The sequence below is a fragment of the Myxocyprinus asiaticus genome, chromosome 29, assembly GCF_019703515.2.
Source record: "Myxocyprinus asiaticus isolate MX2 ecotype Aquarium Trade chromosome 29, UBuf_Myxa_2, whole genome shotgun sequence".
Lineage (NCBI taxonomy): Eukaryota > Metazoa > Chordata > Actinopteri > Cypriniformes > Catostomidae > Myxocyprinus > Myxocyprinus asiaticus.
Genome location: NC_059372.1, coordinates 35,390,715 through 35,406,704, shown reverse-complemented (window position 1 = coordinate 35,406,704; position 15,990 = coordinate 35,390,715). Strand labels below are relative to the sequence as shown.

Sequence of the window (15,990 nt, the reverse complement as noted above, 5' to 3'; positions counted from 1 at the left end):
CGCAATTCTTTGATTAGTGGATTGTTTCCCTTCATGATTCATGGGTAGTGTAGTCCTTCACCAGAATTTGTGCTATTAAACTGGATTTTTTTTTTTAAATGAAGATGAAAAAACACAGACTGATGGCTTCCATGAGCTTACGGTAGGTCTGTCTTTAAGAGTTTATGAGTTATTGATAAAAAATGATTGAGATTTTTACTTCAGGAACACAACTATTGCACTCTATTGTGGATTCCTCTTCTTTCATTCAACCGTCACACATCTGTGGACAGCACGTCTAGGAACGCAGCACACTGAAATTTCAGAGCCTGAACGTTTCGTTTGTTCTTTCTATGACACTCGCAAACGGATTTAAGTGCTAAAATGCAACATTATGATTATTCCCAATAATGTTAGTAATTTTGTTACCACTTCACTGTTTAACTTCCTACACAAAGTCTTCCCTTGTGTTCAAGTGATTAACAAGGAATTTGAGAATCATTTCATCCAAATTATTAAAAATAACTAGTTCGAAAATTACATTTGTTCACAAATCAGACATCACTATTAGGGTTAGTTGCAAGATGAGCAATGATAAAACTGGTACTTGCTTTCACATGACCATTGAAAGACAAGATTAGCGAGAAATCTGGCATAAACTCCTGCAGAGAACATAGAGGGGTGTGTGAGAGCATCGATCAATAGCTTATATCTGCAGAGAAAGTCAGGAGGTGCACAGAGCACTTCTGTTGCACAACCTCCATATCTATTCTAGATCCTCCATGCAGTTTTTTCATCAGGAGCACAAGAGGAAAAAAATAACACTTCAAAATGCAGGCTGGATTTCTTTTCAGCTGAGCCTGTTTGACACCATGTCTTTTTTTGTTTGTATTACTTTGCTCTTTTCACTCTTCATCAACCCTGAACTTGTTTCATTTATTTGCCGTTTGAGGGCAATCATAGAGTGCACTGAGATACGACCAATTTCAGGCCAATTTGCCATTCCATGTGATCAGTAACAAAGCCAGTAGATCAATTTCCATCCATCTCTCCTAATTGCAGGTTCCAGTTCAACAAGAAAGGAAAAGTGTGGAGAGACTCGTTCCTGGTGGAGAGAGGGTGAGTCAGCACAAATGTGTGTGTGTGTGTGTGTGTGTGTGTGTGTGTGTGTGTATTTGTGAAAACAACCTGTGAGCTCTGGGTTTTTGGTGTGAAAGATCAGCGTTTGTTTATTCAGAATACATGAAAGTTTTATTTTCTTCTCTGGTGACAGGAAACTGCTGCATAAAGTGTTGAATGATGAGAAGAATATGGCCGAGGAGGAGAACTACCTGCCCAAATACCAGCGTGTGAAAGACTTGTGCCAGCGTGCTGAGTACCAGACGCCATGTGAACAGATCGGTCAGGTACAACAACACATACACCGATCAGCCACAATGTTAAAATCACCTGCCTAATGTTGTGTTGGTCCCCCTCGTGCTAGCAAAACAGCGCCAACCCGCATCTCAGAATAGCATTCTGAGATTATTATTCTCACCACAATTGTACAGAGCGGTTATCTGAGTTACCGTAGACTTTGTCAATTCGAACCAGTCAGGCCATTCTCTATTGACCTTTCTCATCAACAAGGCGTTTCCATCCACAGAACTGCCGCTCACTGGATGTTTTTTGTTTTTGACACCATTCGGTGTAAACTCTAAAGACTGTTGTGTGTGAAAATCCCAGGAGATCAGTAGTTACAGAAATACTCAAACCAGCCCATCTGGCACCAACAATCATGCCACAGTCAAAATCACGGAGATCACATTTTTCCCCATTCTGATGGTTGACATGAACATTAACTGAAGCTCCTGACCCATAGCTGCATGATTTTATGCACTGCACTGCTGCCACACGATTGGCTGATTAGGTAATCGCATGGTTGATTGTTAGCACAGTGGCCTAAAAATGGCAGAACGCATTGTTGTATTTAGCTATGCTATCTTTTAAATAGTTTTTCTATAGTTTTCCGCGACGCACTGACCCCATTAAAGTCCAATTTGACGCAAATGCTCAGTGTCTGCGTACAGTTGAACACGAACCTGTCAAAGTATACTCAATATGACTGTGCGCGTATTTACAGGTGGTTGGCGCATGCACGCAACGGCTGCTATGAGATACTGGACTATTTCTCTTTAGGAGTTTAGACCCTTCAAGATGTCTTTATATTCCTTCAGACTCAAATTATACAAATGCAGGTATTTCCAGACCTCCCCACACAAGCGCTCTTGACATGTTGTTTTTACCTTCATCTCCTGATGTTTATTTGCAATTACTTCTAGCACTTCTTCATGACAGCAACAGCTCAAATGTGAGTGTTGCCACCTAATGGACCCACTAATTAGTGCAAATAACTGCGCAACCTGCGCATTCAAAGACGCGTGGTTAAAAAAATTGGGCTGCGTGCATTCAGTGCTCGAGCACTCTGCTGATGACGAGATTTGTGTCACACACATTAGTTTTTAAGAAACTGTGTAAAGTTAAAAGAGCATCAGCTTTAAAAATGTGTATCGAGACCTCTACATTCTGTTCCATTTGTTGCTCTGGATCTGGCATTTTTTAACACAAGAACATGTTTTGTTTATTTAGGGAACACTTTTTGCATTTTTAGAATTATGATTTATTTGTGAATTGTTTTTCCAAAAAAGGACAACCCCAAACCCTACTCATAACAGATACATACTGTACAGTATCTGTACATTATCATTATCTATACTGACACATTATCATATTTTTGTATTTTAATGAAAGGCTCGGTTTATACTTCGTGTTCTGTCTCTGCACAAGGTTAAGCGCTCAGCTTTTCAAAGTATACTCTTTTTACAGCGAGCCTAGATGGATGTGTTCAACGCATACCACACGATTCCTTTGTGATACTCTTTACTACAGTTAATGGCAGATTCATGCGCCAATGACACGCAAAGACATGGACTATCCGTGTCGACAAACTACATACATATTCACTCATATATCATAGTATAATTTTAAACAAAAATAACTTGCAGTACACTTATTACAGGGACAATTCTCTAGAGCATAATGGTGATAGCTCATGGATTTGAACCTACATCATATGTGTGGTTAAACCTATATAATTTCAGTTAACAGCCAGATCTAGGCCACACCAATCCTAATGTGTAGCAGAAATCTCTTTCTCTCTTTTCTCTTTTTAATACACTAATAGGGGTAGAACCCCTGGTGTTCTGATGAGAGTAGTGTAATGAAGGTTACAAATGAAACCACAGTTTCATGAGTTCTGGATGAACATTAGGGTCGTTAACTTATGAATGAGGTATCATTCCTGCCTCATGCATCGAGACTCTAATACCCACAATTGTCATGGCCATGACCTCTGTTTGATGACGTAGCTTCCTCTTTAAAAGTGAGAGGGAAACACACAGAAATCCTCAGAACCCTTCTCGCCAAGGGTCCCAAGAGACCATGTCCCCTAATGGTCATCCGGACTCCGGATGTAACCGTGGTTACATTTGTAACCTTCATTTTATTTTGTTCCTTCGACCATTAGGGTTAACTTACGGATGACTAATGCCCACCACGTCTTGAGGGACCTAGTCATCAGTGCTGGTGTGGTCCGTTGACAAAACAAATGACCCCACACTGGATGTTGCCACAATGTTGACCCTATAGAATCTAGCAAAGGTGTATGGAGATGCCCAAGTTTCTGCTGGACAAATTTCTGACAGAATACCTCTCAAAGCTTCCCAGGAGTATGCAACCTCATGTGGATCGGCCCTGGACAGTGAAAGGCATCTGTCTTCACTACTTTGTGGAAACAGGGATGTCTCCCAGTTTGACCCCTTTGATTATAAAACTCAACTTCCGTCATGGGTGGAGCAGTAACTGGAAATGCCGTGTCACTCGGATTTTCTTGTGGCGGTCCCATTTTGGATGCAGTCTGAAATTATTGACACACACTTGGATTGGTCTGACCATCAAGAGGCCCAAAGGAATGACTAGAGAAGCTGCTACCATCAATCCAGTCAGCCTCTGAAATGTCTTCATCTTGACCATTACGTTCAGTTGGAACTGATGAAGAGTTCTCTTTATGCTGGCTGCCCGAACATGTGGCAGTGAGGCAAACATTTGGCATGAATCTAGATGAATTCCAATGTAAGTGATGGTCTGAGTTGGGACCAGCTGACTTTTGGCATAGTTCACCCAAGCTTGATATGTGCTTTAGCACAATCTCTGTGTAAGATTGAGCTGTTGCATAAGATGGAGTGCATATTAGCCAGTCGACCAGATATGGTAGTATCCTGATCATCTGGAGACGTAGCGGAGTGATCACTGCACTCATACACTGTGTGAAGATCAGTGGGGCCAGAGAGAGGCCAAATAGAAGAACATTTAATTGAAATGCTTGACCTTGGTATGTGAACCATAAGTATGGGCAATGCTGGGGGTGGATGGGAATATGAAAATATGCATCCTTCAGGTTTTATTGCCGTGAACCAATCTCCCGGCCTGATGGTATGTAGGATGTCTGATGTTCATAGCATCCTGAAATGGTATTTCTTCAGATAGGAAATCAAACCCCTCAGATCCAGGATGGGCCTTAATGGCCCATCTTTTTTGTAAATTAGGAAATACAGAGAGTAGAACCCACCATGCTGTTCGGAGTGTGGAACCATTGATATGGCTCTTTTCTTGAAAAGAGATATAATCTCCTGAGCTAGAGCCCTTGACTGAACTGGGACTTTTACTCTGGTCTGTCAAAGACCGGAAAATGTTGGGGGCCGTTGATGGAACTGGAGGCGATAACCCTTTGAAACTGTGAACCCACTGGTCTTTTGTTAGGGTCATCCAGTTGGCCAGATGTTCTCGGCCATATTTTCCCACCCCCGGGCCAATCGTTTCAGGCTCGGTGGGTGGGATTTTTTGAAGGCCTGGGGAGATGCCGCTCAACATGCTGTCCCCTGGTGTGGTGCACAGGAGGGGGTCCCATGGGATAGTTATACTGTCCCGCTGTTGTTGGGCTGCCTTTGCTGGTAGGTAACCTTGGTCAAGGAAAATGTTGAGCACGACCACAAGGCAGCATATGTGGCCATCGAGACTGTGGCTGACGAAGGGAAGGCAGTTGCTGCTCCCCGTACCTATGGGCCTCGACCGACCTCTCTAAGGACTGTTTAGCTTCCTCCGTAAATACTGTTCACAGGACCACAGCTAGGTCTCATATAGCCTTTTTGGTTGTATCTGGTAAAGGGGACTGTGCCAAAAAAACCTGGCATCGGGTCACAGTTAGAAGAGACATCAAACGCTCAAGTTTACGAGACATGAAAGCAAAAGCACGAAGAGAGGCATCACTCATTTTAGTGTCTGCCCCTGAGTCCTGTAACAACTGTGACTGTGCCAAGAGCAACCAAGACAATGAGTTCCCAATGCGAGCAACACTAGCTGCTGCATTGTATGATTTACACAGGAGTTCATCAGTTGTTCTACACTGTAGACTAGGGCAACATGCTTCAAGTCTTACTGCCTGCTGAGAAGGAACCACCATCATAGTGATTGCAGGCTCTACTGGTGGCATACGATCCAACCCATGATCAGCGGCTCCTGACATTGCTGCAAAAGTCAGGCAGTCAAAAGGCACATGCTGGGAATTAGGGTTAGTCCAGCACTTCTGTAATTCAGCAAGGTAGTCTTCAGATGCTGGCATGCTAAACTGTGGTTCTTGAGGAGCCGTCTGTGAAACCTAGAGGTTTCTTTAGCCAAACATTTTGGCTCATCACAGCCTAATCGTGCAAGGGCAGCCTGCAAAATAGATTTGAATGAGACTGTGCTCTCTGCTGACCCCTCCAGGGAGACTGAATCTTGCATAGACCTGCCATCTGAACCCTGGCTATACTCATCAGGACCAAAGTCTGAATTAGAGGCAGCCATGGAAAGTGCATCCATGTCTTCTGCATCATCTTGAGCAGTACAGTGGTCTTCAGCAGGCTTACCACCTCTTGGATTAGGCTCTACAACAGCTGACCTGCCACTTGCAAAAGACTCCACCAAACCTTTGAGCTGTTCCACGGTTGAACAAAGCTCCGTTATCTGGTTAGAGATGCTTTCCTCCCTGTTGGCCTTGCTCAATTTACAAGGTTGAGCATCAGTGTCTACTGTTCTCTTGCATTTCTTAGTGGCCTTATTTAGATTTTGGGGCATTCCTGAAGGAGGCAAATCCTGTAATAAGCCATCAAGCCAAGACTGGCTGGTTTCAGCAGACATTACCATACAGCTGGGGCAGGGAACAGTAAAAGCCTCTTGTAAGTGCTCAAGGCCAAGGCACCGAATGCACCTGTTATGGCCGTCATTTGCATCCATGGGTGCGTCACACTGGGTGCAAAGCACTACCATTTCTTTTTTGTGTGTGTGTGTGTGTGTGTGTGTGTGTGTGTGTGCTTTCAATTAAAGTTTATCTGAAGAAAATAGAAAACAAGGAGAGCAATCACTCTTTTTCTTTTTTTTTTTTTTTTTTTGTAACCTAAATAACACACACTTTGTTGATTTAGGGATAAGAAATATAAAAAAAATGTATAATCACTCACACTTCTATACTAAATATCACCACAGAAGGGCGGTCGCCTGCAAGCCGCATTTAAATGCTTCATAGAAAAAATCCCTCCCAGCCCAGTGTGAGTTCAGAATATAAACAAATTGGCTGGAAGTGGTGGCATACCAAACCCGCAGTAGCACAAGGTAACAAATTGTCTCTTACCTCAAATAACAAAGAAAACATGTCACGGTCAAACAGTCCTGCTTTTTTTATTTATTCTGGGATAATAGGCGAAAAAAATAGGGTACTGTCACGATCAACAACAATCACTGTATAGAAGTGCTGCAGCCTTTGCAGGACGGCAAACCGAAGTTCTGACCTCAGTCACAAGGCTAATAAGCAGAACTTAAAGTGTTTAAACATCCTCTAGTCACTGATGCAAGGCGAGAAGTGATAAGAGGATTTCTGCGTGTTTCCCTCTCACTTTTATAGAGGAAGCTACGTCATCACGCAGTGGTCATGGCCATGATGATTGTGGGTATTAGGGTCTCGATGCATGAGGCATGAAGTTAACGACCCTAATGGTCGAAGGAACAAAATAAAACGTATGTTCCTCATTAACAAGGCTTTTAACGAGGTGGATTTGTGATCTTGTGATAATTACAGATGAGTTAGAGCGCAGACACAGGGCAGGGGGATAATTCTCACCTTTTAATTGTGCTGTATAAACACACAGACATGCACACAGTAACAAACACACATACTTGTTATCTGAGTTGAAAGGGTAATGGGGGTTTGGGGCGTCAACGAGCAGATGCTGTCAAGTACAGTTTAGTCACAAATACAGTTACAGAGGAAAGTGTGTATGTGGGTGTTTCTTCAACTTTTAGCCCTGTGGACTTCTAGAAAGCAAAATCTTATTAAAACATATTTCACACTCTCACTATTTGTTTTCATTTATATACATGCATCACATGTACAGTATATAAGTGTAAATACATGCATCACAGGAGAATAATGTTGTTTTTTGTCATTTTTTCCCCACCACATTGTTATTTCCAGCACATCTCAAATTCTGTATTGTGTTTATTAGAATTCTGTGGTGAAATCTTGCTAATTTCATAGCTAACATTTTATGTATCCTAAATGCACAAAACAGCATAATATTTTCACACGTTGTACATAATTTGGCAAGATTACAGCTTGATTGGAAATTACACCCAATAAAATAGTGATATTTACCCAGATTGTTTTTTTCACGCATCAGTCATATTTCGTCTCTCCAGCATGCTCTTCACTGACACTTTTTAGTTGACATGGTAAACGAGTACACTATCTTAAAATACAATAATTTTCACACAATAAACATTGAAATGGTTTATTCTCAATTAACACTTTGTTTCAGTCATCATAGTTTTAAACATAATAATTTGTATTTGTTTATTTATTTATTTATTTTTTTTTAGATTTTCATACTTTAATATTGAAAGTCTGGGTCTGGGACAAGGCTAAAACATTACAGTCTTTAGAGGGCATTTGAAAAGTACCAAAAATAAATGATGAATGCCTGGTAAAAAAAAAAAAAAAAAAAAAAAACACTTTCTAATGTGACCTTCACATAACTAAAGAAAAGGTAACAATTTACAAAAAGGTTTAACATGAACTAACAATGAACAATACTTTTACAGCATTTATTAATCATGGTTAATGTAATTTCAACATAAACTAATGCATTTTTTTATTATTATTATTAAAAATGGTAAATGTTAACATTATTTAATGCACTATAACATGAACTAACAATGAACAATTGCATTTCTATTAACTAACATTAACAAAGATGAATAAATGTTTTAATATTATATTGTTCAATTGTTAGTTCATGATACTTAATGCATTAACAACGTTAGTGAATGGAACCTTATTGTAAAGTGTTACCAAAGGAAAAAAAGTTGAAATTTGCTTGTTTAATGTAAATCAACTCCTGGGACATCAAATTGCTCGAAGTTAAATAAACACCCATGTGTGTTTTATAAGAATTTGTAAGATTATGCTCAATTGCCTTTAGTTATGTCAAGGAATCTGTCTTTTTTACTTGTTGGTACCAAGATACTTTGAGTCATCTTTAAGAGTGAAAATACATGAAGATCTCTCTGTGTCTCTGCAGAAGTGGCAGTGTGTGGAAGATGCCACAGGGAAGCTGAGATTATCTAAATGCAAAGGAATGGCCAGTCTGTCCACCGTGAGCAAGCCGTCTTTAACCAGCATAAAATCACAGATGTACCTTCAGAGCATGAGCGTTGATGTCAGTGTGAACTCTGAGCCCCAAGGCTGCAACTGTGAGCCCAAAACGTACAGACTTGGCACATACTCAAAGAGTAAACTGTTCTCCAAAAAGAGTGAGTAGAACCAGACGTCCTGCACAGCTAAAAACACACTCAGCAACAAGTCCTTAAAACACAATGGCTGTGTCTGATAGCTCCTCACTGCCCTATTAGTCAATGAAGGTACCTATGAAGGTCACTGGTTTCAAGAAGCTTTGCAGGGTACCATAACATGAAATTTAACTGATCTTTAGACATAACCTAGCAAATATTTAGTTTTAAATAATTCCTGCAAATTCTTTGGAATTTTTCTGGGTCCCACTTTACATAAGGTGTCTTTAACTATTGTGTACTAACATTAAAATACATAAAATACAATGTACATATAGTTTAAGTACATGTTGTTCTGCAAAATTCTCACAAAATGTACATTTGCTACTGCTGAGGTTGAGGTACAGGTAAGTTTAAGAGTAATGGATAGGTTAGGGGTAAGGATTAGGGTTTAGGGTGAGGTTGGGTTAGGGTTAGGTTTTGGGTTAGGGGCAATGTTAAAGGAAAGTTTAACCTAAAATTAAATTTCTCTCATAATTTTCTCCCTCATGCCATCCCAGATGTGTATGACTTTCTTCTGCAGAACACAAATAAAGATTCTTAGAAGAATATCTCAACTCTGTAGTTCCTTTTAATGAAAATGAATGGTGTCCAGAAATATGAAGGTCCAAAAAGCACATAAAGGCAGCATAAATGTAATCTATAATCTATAAATCCATACCTTCAGAAGCAATTTGATAGGCGTGGGAGAGAAACAGGTCAATATTTAAGTCCTTTTTTTACTACAAATCTCCACTTTTACTTTCAGATGTGAAAGTGAAATGGTGATTTATAGGGTTGCCCTTTAATAGTCGACCAAATGTTAGTCGATGAGAAGAGTTTTGGTCGACAAAGTTTTGATTTGTCGGTTGGTCGCAGAAAAAAACACATAAAAATGACGAACACCGTCGAACACCACGAACGTTGAAGTAAAACCCCTTTCCATTTACCGTCAGGCAAGTATCCATCTAAACATGCAGACGGAAAATTACTTATAACATTCTTTATCAGCCCTGGAACTCAAACCATTTTCTGACGTCCCCCCAAATATATATATACTACCATTCAAAAGTTTAGGGTCACTTACTCATTCTTTATTTTATTTTATTTTTTCACATTTTAGAATAATAGTAAAGTCATCACAACTATAGAATAATAGAAATGGAAATATGGGAATTATGTTGTGACTAAAAAAATATTTTTAAAATATATGTGACTAAAATATATTTTAGCATCTTCAAAGTGGCCACACTTTGCCTAGATTTTGCAGAAATGTACTCTTGGCATTTTTTCAACCATTTTTTGATACCTTCTTGAGGTATCACCCTGGGATGCTTTTTAAACAATATTGAAGGAGTTCCCATCTATATGCTGGGCACTTAGTGGCTGCTTTTCTTAATTATTCGGTCCAAGTCATCTATTTCAAAAACTTTTTTTTTTTTTTTTTTTTTTTTTTTATAAAATTGTAGTTTTGTAATTAAGTAAATTAATATGTTGGCACAATTATATTTTTATCTACAAAATTAATTTCAAACATTTAAGCATACGCCTTCAAATCAAAAGGTTTTTAAGATCATGAGAAACATTTCAGGCAAGTGACTCCAAACATTTGTATGGTAGTGTATATTTAAGTAATTAAATTAATATCATAAACGTGCTACAACCAGTCGACTAATGGCTTAAACTAATGACTACTAGTCGATTAGGAAAATCTTTGGTCGGGGGCAGCCCTAGAGATTTATAGTAAAAGGGACTTAAATATTGTTCCATTTCTCATCCACACTTATCATATCTCTTCTGAAGACATGGATTAAACCACTGGAGTTTTATGGATTACTTTAATGCTGCTTTTATGTGCTTTTTGGACCTTCAGATTTCTGGCCACCATTCATTTGCATTATATGGACCTACAGAGCTGAGATATTCTTCTAAAAAATGTTGTTTGTGTTCTGCAGAAGAAAGTCATACACATCGGGTATGGCATGAGGGTGACTAAACGATGAGAGAAATTTTATGTTGGGGTAAACTGTCCCTTTAACAGTGTAACTACAGATGCAATTAAATGCAGGTACTTTAAATGTAAGATCAATGCAACAACTCGTTGTACATAATAACTACACTGCATCAAATGCTTAAGTACATAGTAGTTAAAGACACCTAATATAAAGTGGGTCCTTATTTTGTGTGCCTCTGCTGCCCTCTGTTGGATGTAACTAGTAAAACCTCCCTCTACTTCACATTTGATTGACAGAACTGAAATCATTGAAGAACTACTCTAGGAACCGCTACACCCGTGCTGTCTCCATTGAGATGGGGGAAGATCTGTATGCAGTGGACTTGGATCATGAATACAGATCCGTAGGCCCTAGGAACCTCAGCATCGGACAGAACACAGCAGATGAGGGCGAGTTCAGTGGCATGGGACCGACTGCAGTCAGCCTGACCAGTAACAGTCTGAGTGTGCCCTCCTCTATTAAAGTCACTCACAGGTGAGCTAGATCTACCAAAACCTATTTGGGAGACATACATGGATGTTTTCCATCAACTGGAAAATGTATTCATACTGTATATAATAAAAACACTGTTTCATGAAATTCTTAAAAAATGCCAGAAAAAGTGAGTTTATCTGCAGTTATTATTATTATTAGCTTTATATAAAAACAATAGAAGTCGAAGGTATGTCCCCATTTAGAGAGCCAAGTAAGCATGAGTGTATGTCTATTTGCAGGTGTTTCATTTTGGCCAATGAAACAGTGAAATGTGATGTTGGTCTGTACAAATCACTGCAAGCATGGAAGGATCACAAGCTCCATATCGACCATGAAGTATGAAATATACTGCACACATTCTTAAAGGGACAGTCTGCAGCAAAAAAAAAAAAAAAAAGAAAAAATAGAAAAAAAAAAGGAAATTCTGTCATCATGTACCAACCGTCATGTTAATTTTTCCCTCTGTGAAAAAAAAAAAAAAAAGAATGTCTAAGCTGCTGTTGTCCATAACAATGAAAGTGGCTGGGAACTGAATAGGAATTTGGAGCATTCAAGCTCCAAAATTGACAAAAAGTACCATAAAAGTACCATACAAGATAACTGTGTGAGGAACAGCCCAAAATTTAAGTCAAACAGACTTCTGCCTGTTCGTAACATATGTCTGTTTGACTTAAATTTTGGTCTGTTCCTCACACAGTTATCTTGTTGAGTATATAATAAAAAAATTAAAAAAGACTTGAAATAAGTAGAATGGACTACTTTTATGTTTTGTTTTTTTTTTTTTTTTTTTTTTATGTTTTTTGGAGCATGACACATTAATCTGCTTCCCACTTTCATTGTATGGAAAATAGCAGCTTGGATATTCAGGTAAATACCTCCTTTTGGGTTCCATGGAAGAAAGAAATTCATACAGGTTTGAAATGACATGAGGGTGAGTAGAATGTAATGCGTAATTTCCTTTTTATATGTACTATTGCTGTAATTTTACTCTCACAGCTCACAGACACTGATAGACCATTGTGTCATTATCTACACTGCCCCCCCTTTTCCAGATCGAAACACTCCAGACGAAGATTAAGAACCTGCGTGAGGTCAGAGGCCACCTGAAAAAGGCACGACCTGAGGAATGTGACTGCAACAAATACTAGTGAGAATGACATCTGTCAATTATCTCTTCACATTCATTCTGTTTAACTCATGGAAGCTTGTCAGATGAAATATTGACTGGCTATAATGGATTAGCAAATGGAAAACTCTGAATTACTATTCCGTCAAGTCAATTTACGTTTTAATAAATTAATAATTATTCATATATTTAATATAGTGTATTCATAATATTTAATGTTTTAATATATAATTAGCATAATAAATATAATAATAATAATAATAATAATAATAATAATAACAATAATAATAATAAATAAATACATGTTAATTAAAGCTAATTATATATAATAAATGTTGGCTATCATTAACTGTCTTTTTCATTTTTCTTGTGCTTTAGTTACAAGTCCAAATACAAGAGTAAACTGAGAAAATACAAAACAGGAAGTGTCCATCCATTCAGGTGGGTTTCAGTCTGTATATTAGTGTATAAAGTATGTATGTGAACAGATGCGGCTTCTGAATGCGTGCTTTTTTATCACAGGCTTTCATGCAGCCTATCGCACAAAAAAAGCACAATATTGGGCAAGACTGGCTTCTTAGAATTGAAATACAATAGTTACGCTTCTCACAACATCCACCATGTGGTGCATAGAACGCTAAACTATTAGCAATCAGAGTTTGTTCAAAGAATGAAACACAACTGCCCCCTATTGTTCTTGTCTCTCCTGCACCACCTAACAGCCTGTGATACCATGTGAAATTGCAGGACCTTTTTTCACATTTTCATGCATTTACAAAGGCAGCATCTGTTTATATGATTATGTTATTGATTTTTCTCTCTCTCTGAAGGAAAGGGCAGGAAAAGGATAAGAAGGCCTGGTTATTGCTGGAACAAAAGCGCAAGAAGAAACTCAGGAAGTTGTTGAAGCGTCTGCGTAACAATGACACCTGCAGCATGCCCGGCCTTACCTGCTTCACACATGACAACCAACACTGGCAGACCGCTCCGTTCTGGACATGTGAGACACACAAACGCATTCACAAAACTATCTTTGAGTCTGCACTGGACTTATCATTCATTTATCATTCTCTATTCTATGTTTGTTTACAGTGGGGCCATTTTGTGCGTGCACCAGTGCAAATAACAACACCTACTGGTGCATGAGGACAATTAATGATACGCACAACTTCCTGTTCTGTGAATTTGCCACTGGATTTCTGGAGTACTTTGACATCAACACAGATCCTTATCAGGTCAGTGATCATTTTTAACTTCCTGAGACCCGACTGCTGTGTGTATTATCCATTTCCCTTTTTGATTTGTAACTAGTAGCACCTAATAAACAAGCACACATTTTTTTTAATTTTTTTTTTTAATTCTAGAGCAAATAGTTTTCCTAATAATTGATGCAAAATATACTGTATGTGGACAGCGGGACAAAGTTGTGAAATTTTAAATAATACCAAGCTATAGAAAGTCTTTTTGTTTATTTTTTTTTATATATATATATATGTTTCCAGGAGATGTTACAGACATTATATCAGAAATTTGCATAATTAATTCTGATTCTAAGTAAAAGCCAGCATCATCCAATTTTAAATTCTGAATCTAAGTACTGATTACCATTGTCCCATGTCTGCCAATCATGTTGAGTAGTCCAAACATCATCTGCAGCCTGAAACTGAACTTTTGATAGGAAGTTTGGATTGAATGTACTTAACTGCATAGAGAGCTATAGGATGCTTCTTTGCTCCCTATTTAGTGAATGACTTAACCTCCAGTGTGCTGTCTGTCTGCACTGGTCTCAGAACCTTATTTTCACCCTAACACCATGTAAAGCCTTTTTCAGCTTTTGGATGAACCCATTAATCCTCAATGTGATAATGAACAGTAAATCAAGGATTTTTAAGGAAAAATGTGCTAAAGTACACATAAGTGTACACTGTGTTTAGCAGCATGGTGTTTCGTGATAAATCACTCAAATTAAAAAAACTGCATATCGGATGAAACTAGAGACTCTAATCTTTTGACTCAAACAGGTTTCAATGTAAAAACTTAATTAGGTTTCTTACCAGATGTAGTTTTGTTGGCATTTCTTCCAGAGACAAACTCCACTGTGATCAGCGCTATGTTGTTTTGTCACATGACTCCAATCCTTTACTGACAGCACAGAGTCTCCCAAACTGAGATCAATCGGTTTAAATGAATTTGAATTAGGTGTTGCATATAGCAAAGCCAAAATACAACGTCCACGCACGTGTATGCGGGGTTGCACGAGGTTAAGTGTGTTATAACATTAAATATGTTAATGCACAATTCTAACTGTAAAGGTTTAAGTATAAACATTTTTCCATTTTAATAAATAAACGACTTATCAAATGTTATCAAAAAACAAAAACATGTTATATAAATTACATCTTACGTGTCACAGAAGCGTTAAGACTTTGTTATGGTAAATCTTTCTTTTTCTCTCTGTATGTTTAGTTGGTGAATGCAATCAATACACTGGACCGGTATGTGCTTAATCAACTGCATGTTGAGCTCATGGAGCTCAGAGGCTGTAAGGGCCACAAGCAGTGTAACCCCCGCACACGCAACCTGGAGATGGGTGAGTCACACATACTCACATTTCTACATTGAAATAAACACACCTCCACAACACACATGTCCATGCATTTGTATGGAAACACAAAATCTTCATACACACTTATATTGTGTATACATTCACATACTGTGGTTGCCACATACACACACACTTCTCTCCGTAAGGACCGACAAGTGACATGGGAATATTACATCTTCATCATCATCATCCTCACCTGACCCCTGGCCCTGCCTTGCTTTCTGTCCTCTTGTTTTTTATGCAAACAGAAGCTCACACCATCACCTACTGAGCTGCTGTCCAGAAGGGTAAACACGTTCTGCTGTGACACACAGCATGCCGTAGAGCAAGATAAAGCCAAATATTATGATGTTAAAATGTCCTAAATTGAATCTGACATGTAGTCCTTGTTCACATAGCCAAGCTTTCAACAAGGATTGAAATCCATTTTTCAGGAGATGTGATCATTTCAGTGATATAAATCAACTGATTAAGTCATTGATTAATTCAAACTTAACTAGTGGACAGCTTGTGTTGAAAGAACTCGCCAGTTCTTACAATCTCAAAGGGTCATCTTAATTATAATTGCAAGAACAGAGTAAAAACATTCATTGTGACTTGCATCAACTAAATACAAAATTTTTATGATTCGAGTGAATTTTCCACTTTCTACCCATATTTGACAAACATTTGTTTAAAGACCCCATGAAATCAACTCCTAAATGTTGACAAAATTCTCTTTTAGCAGATAAAACACCTAAAAGCACAAATGGAAAATGGACCAAACATATTAATGACTCACCTTTTTCAAAAGGGCATATCATACAAATTTGTGTCCAATAAGAAACTCTTTAGAA

The 15,990-nt window shown here is 38.4% G+C and overlaps 1 protein-coding gene across 7 annotated transcripts in view; it reads left to right on the top strand.

Moving 5' to 3' along the window:
• The window catches only part of LOC127419946 (extracellular sulfatase Sulf-2-like), a 292,694-nt gene that overhangs the window by 268,257 nt on the left and 8,447 nt on the right, over positions 1-15,990 (top strand). For all 7 annotated transcript variants that reach the window (XM_051661796.1, XM_051661795.1, XM_051661799.1 and 4 more), the window contains 10 exons: positions 1,042-1,098; positions 1,253-1,385; positions 8,688-8,919; positions 11,186-11,423; positions 11,663-11,759; positions 12,476-12,570; positions 12,928-12,990; positions 13,380-13,549; positions 13,642-13,784; positions 15,016-15,139. In XM_051661796.1, the coding sequence (XP_051517756.1) occupies positions 1,042-1,098; positions 1,253-1,385; positions 8,688-8,919; positions 11,186-11,423; positions 11,663-11,759; positions 12,476-12,570; positions 12,928-12,990; positions 13,380-13,549; positions 13,642-13,784; positions 15,016-15,139 (1,352 nt within the window). The remainder of the gene's footprint in view (positions 1-1,041; positions 1,099-1,252; positions 1,386-8,687; positions 8,920-11,185; positions 11,424-11,662; positions 11,760-12,475; positions 12,571-12,927; positions 12,991-13,379; positions 13,550-13,641; positions 13,785-15,015; positions 15,140-15,990) is intronic.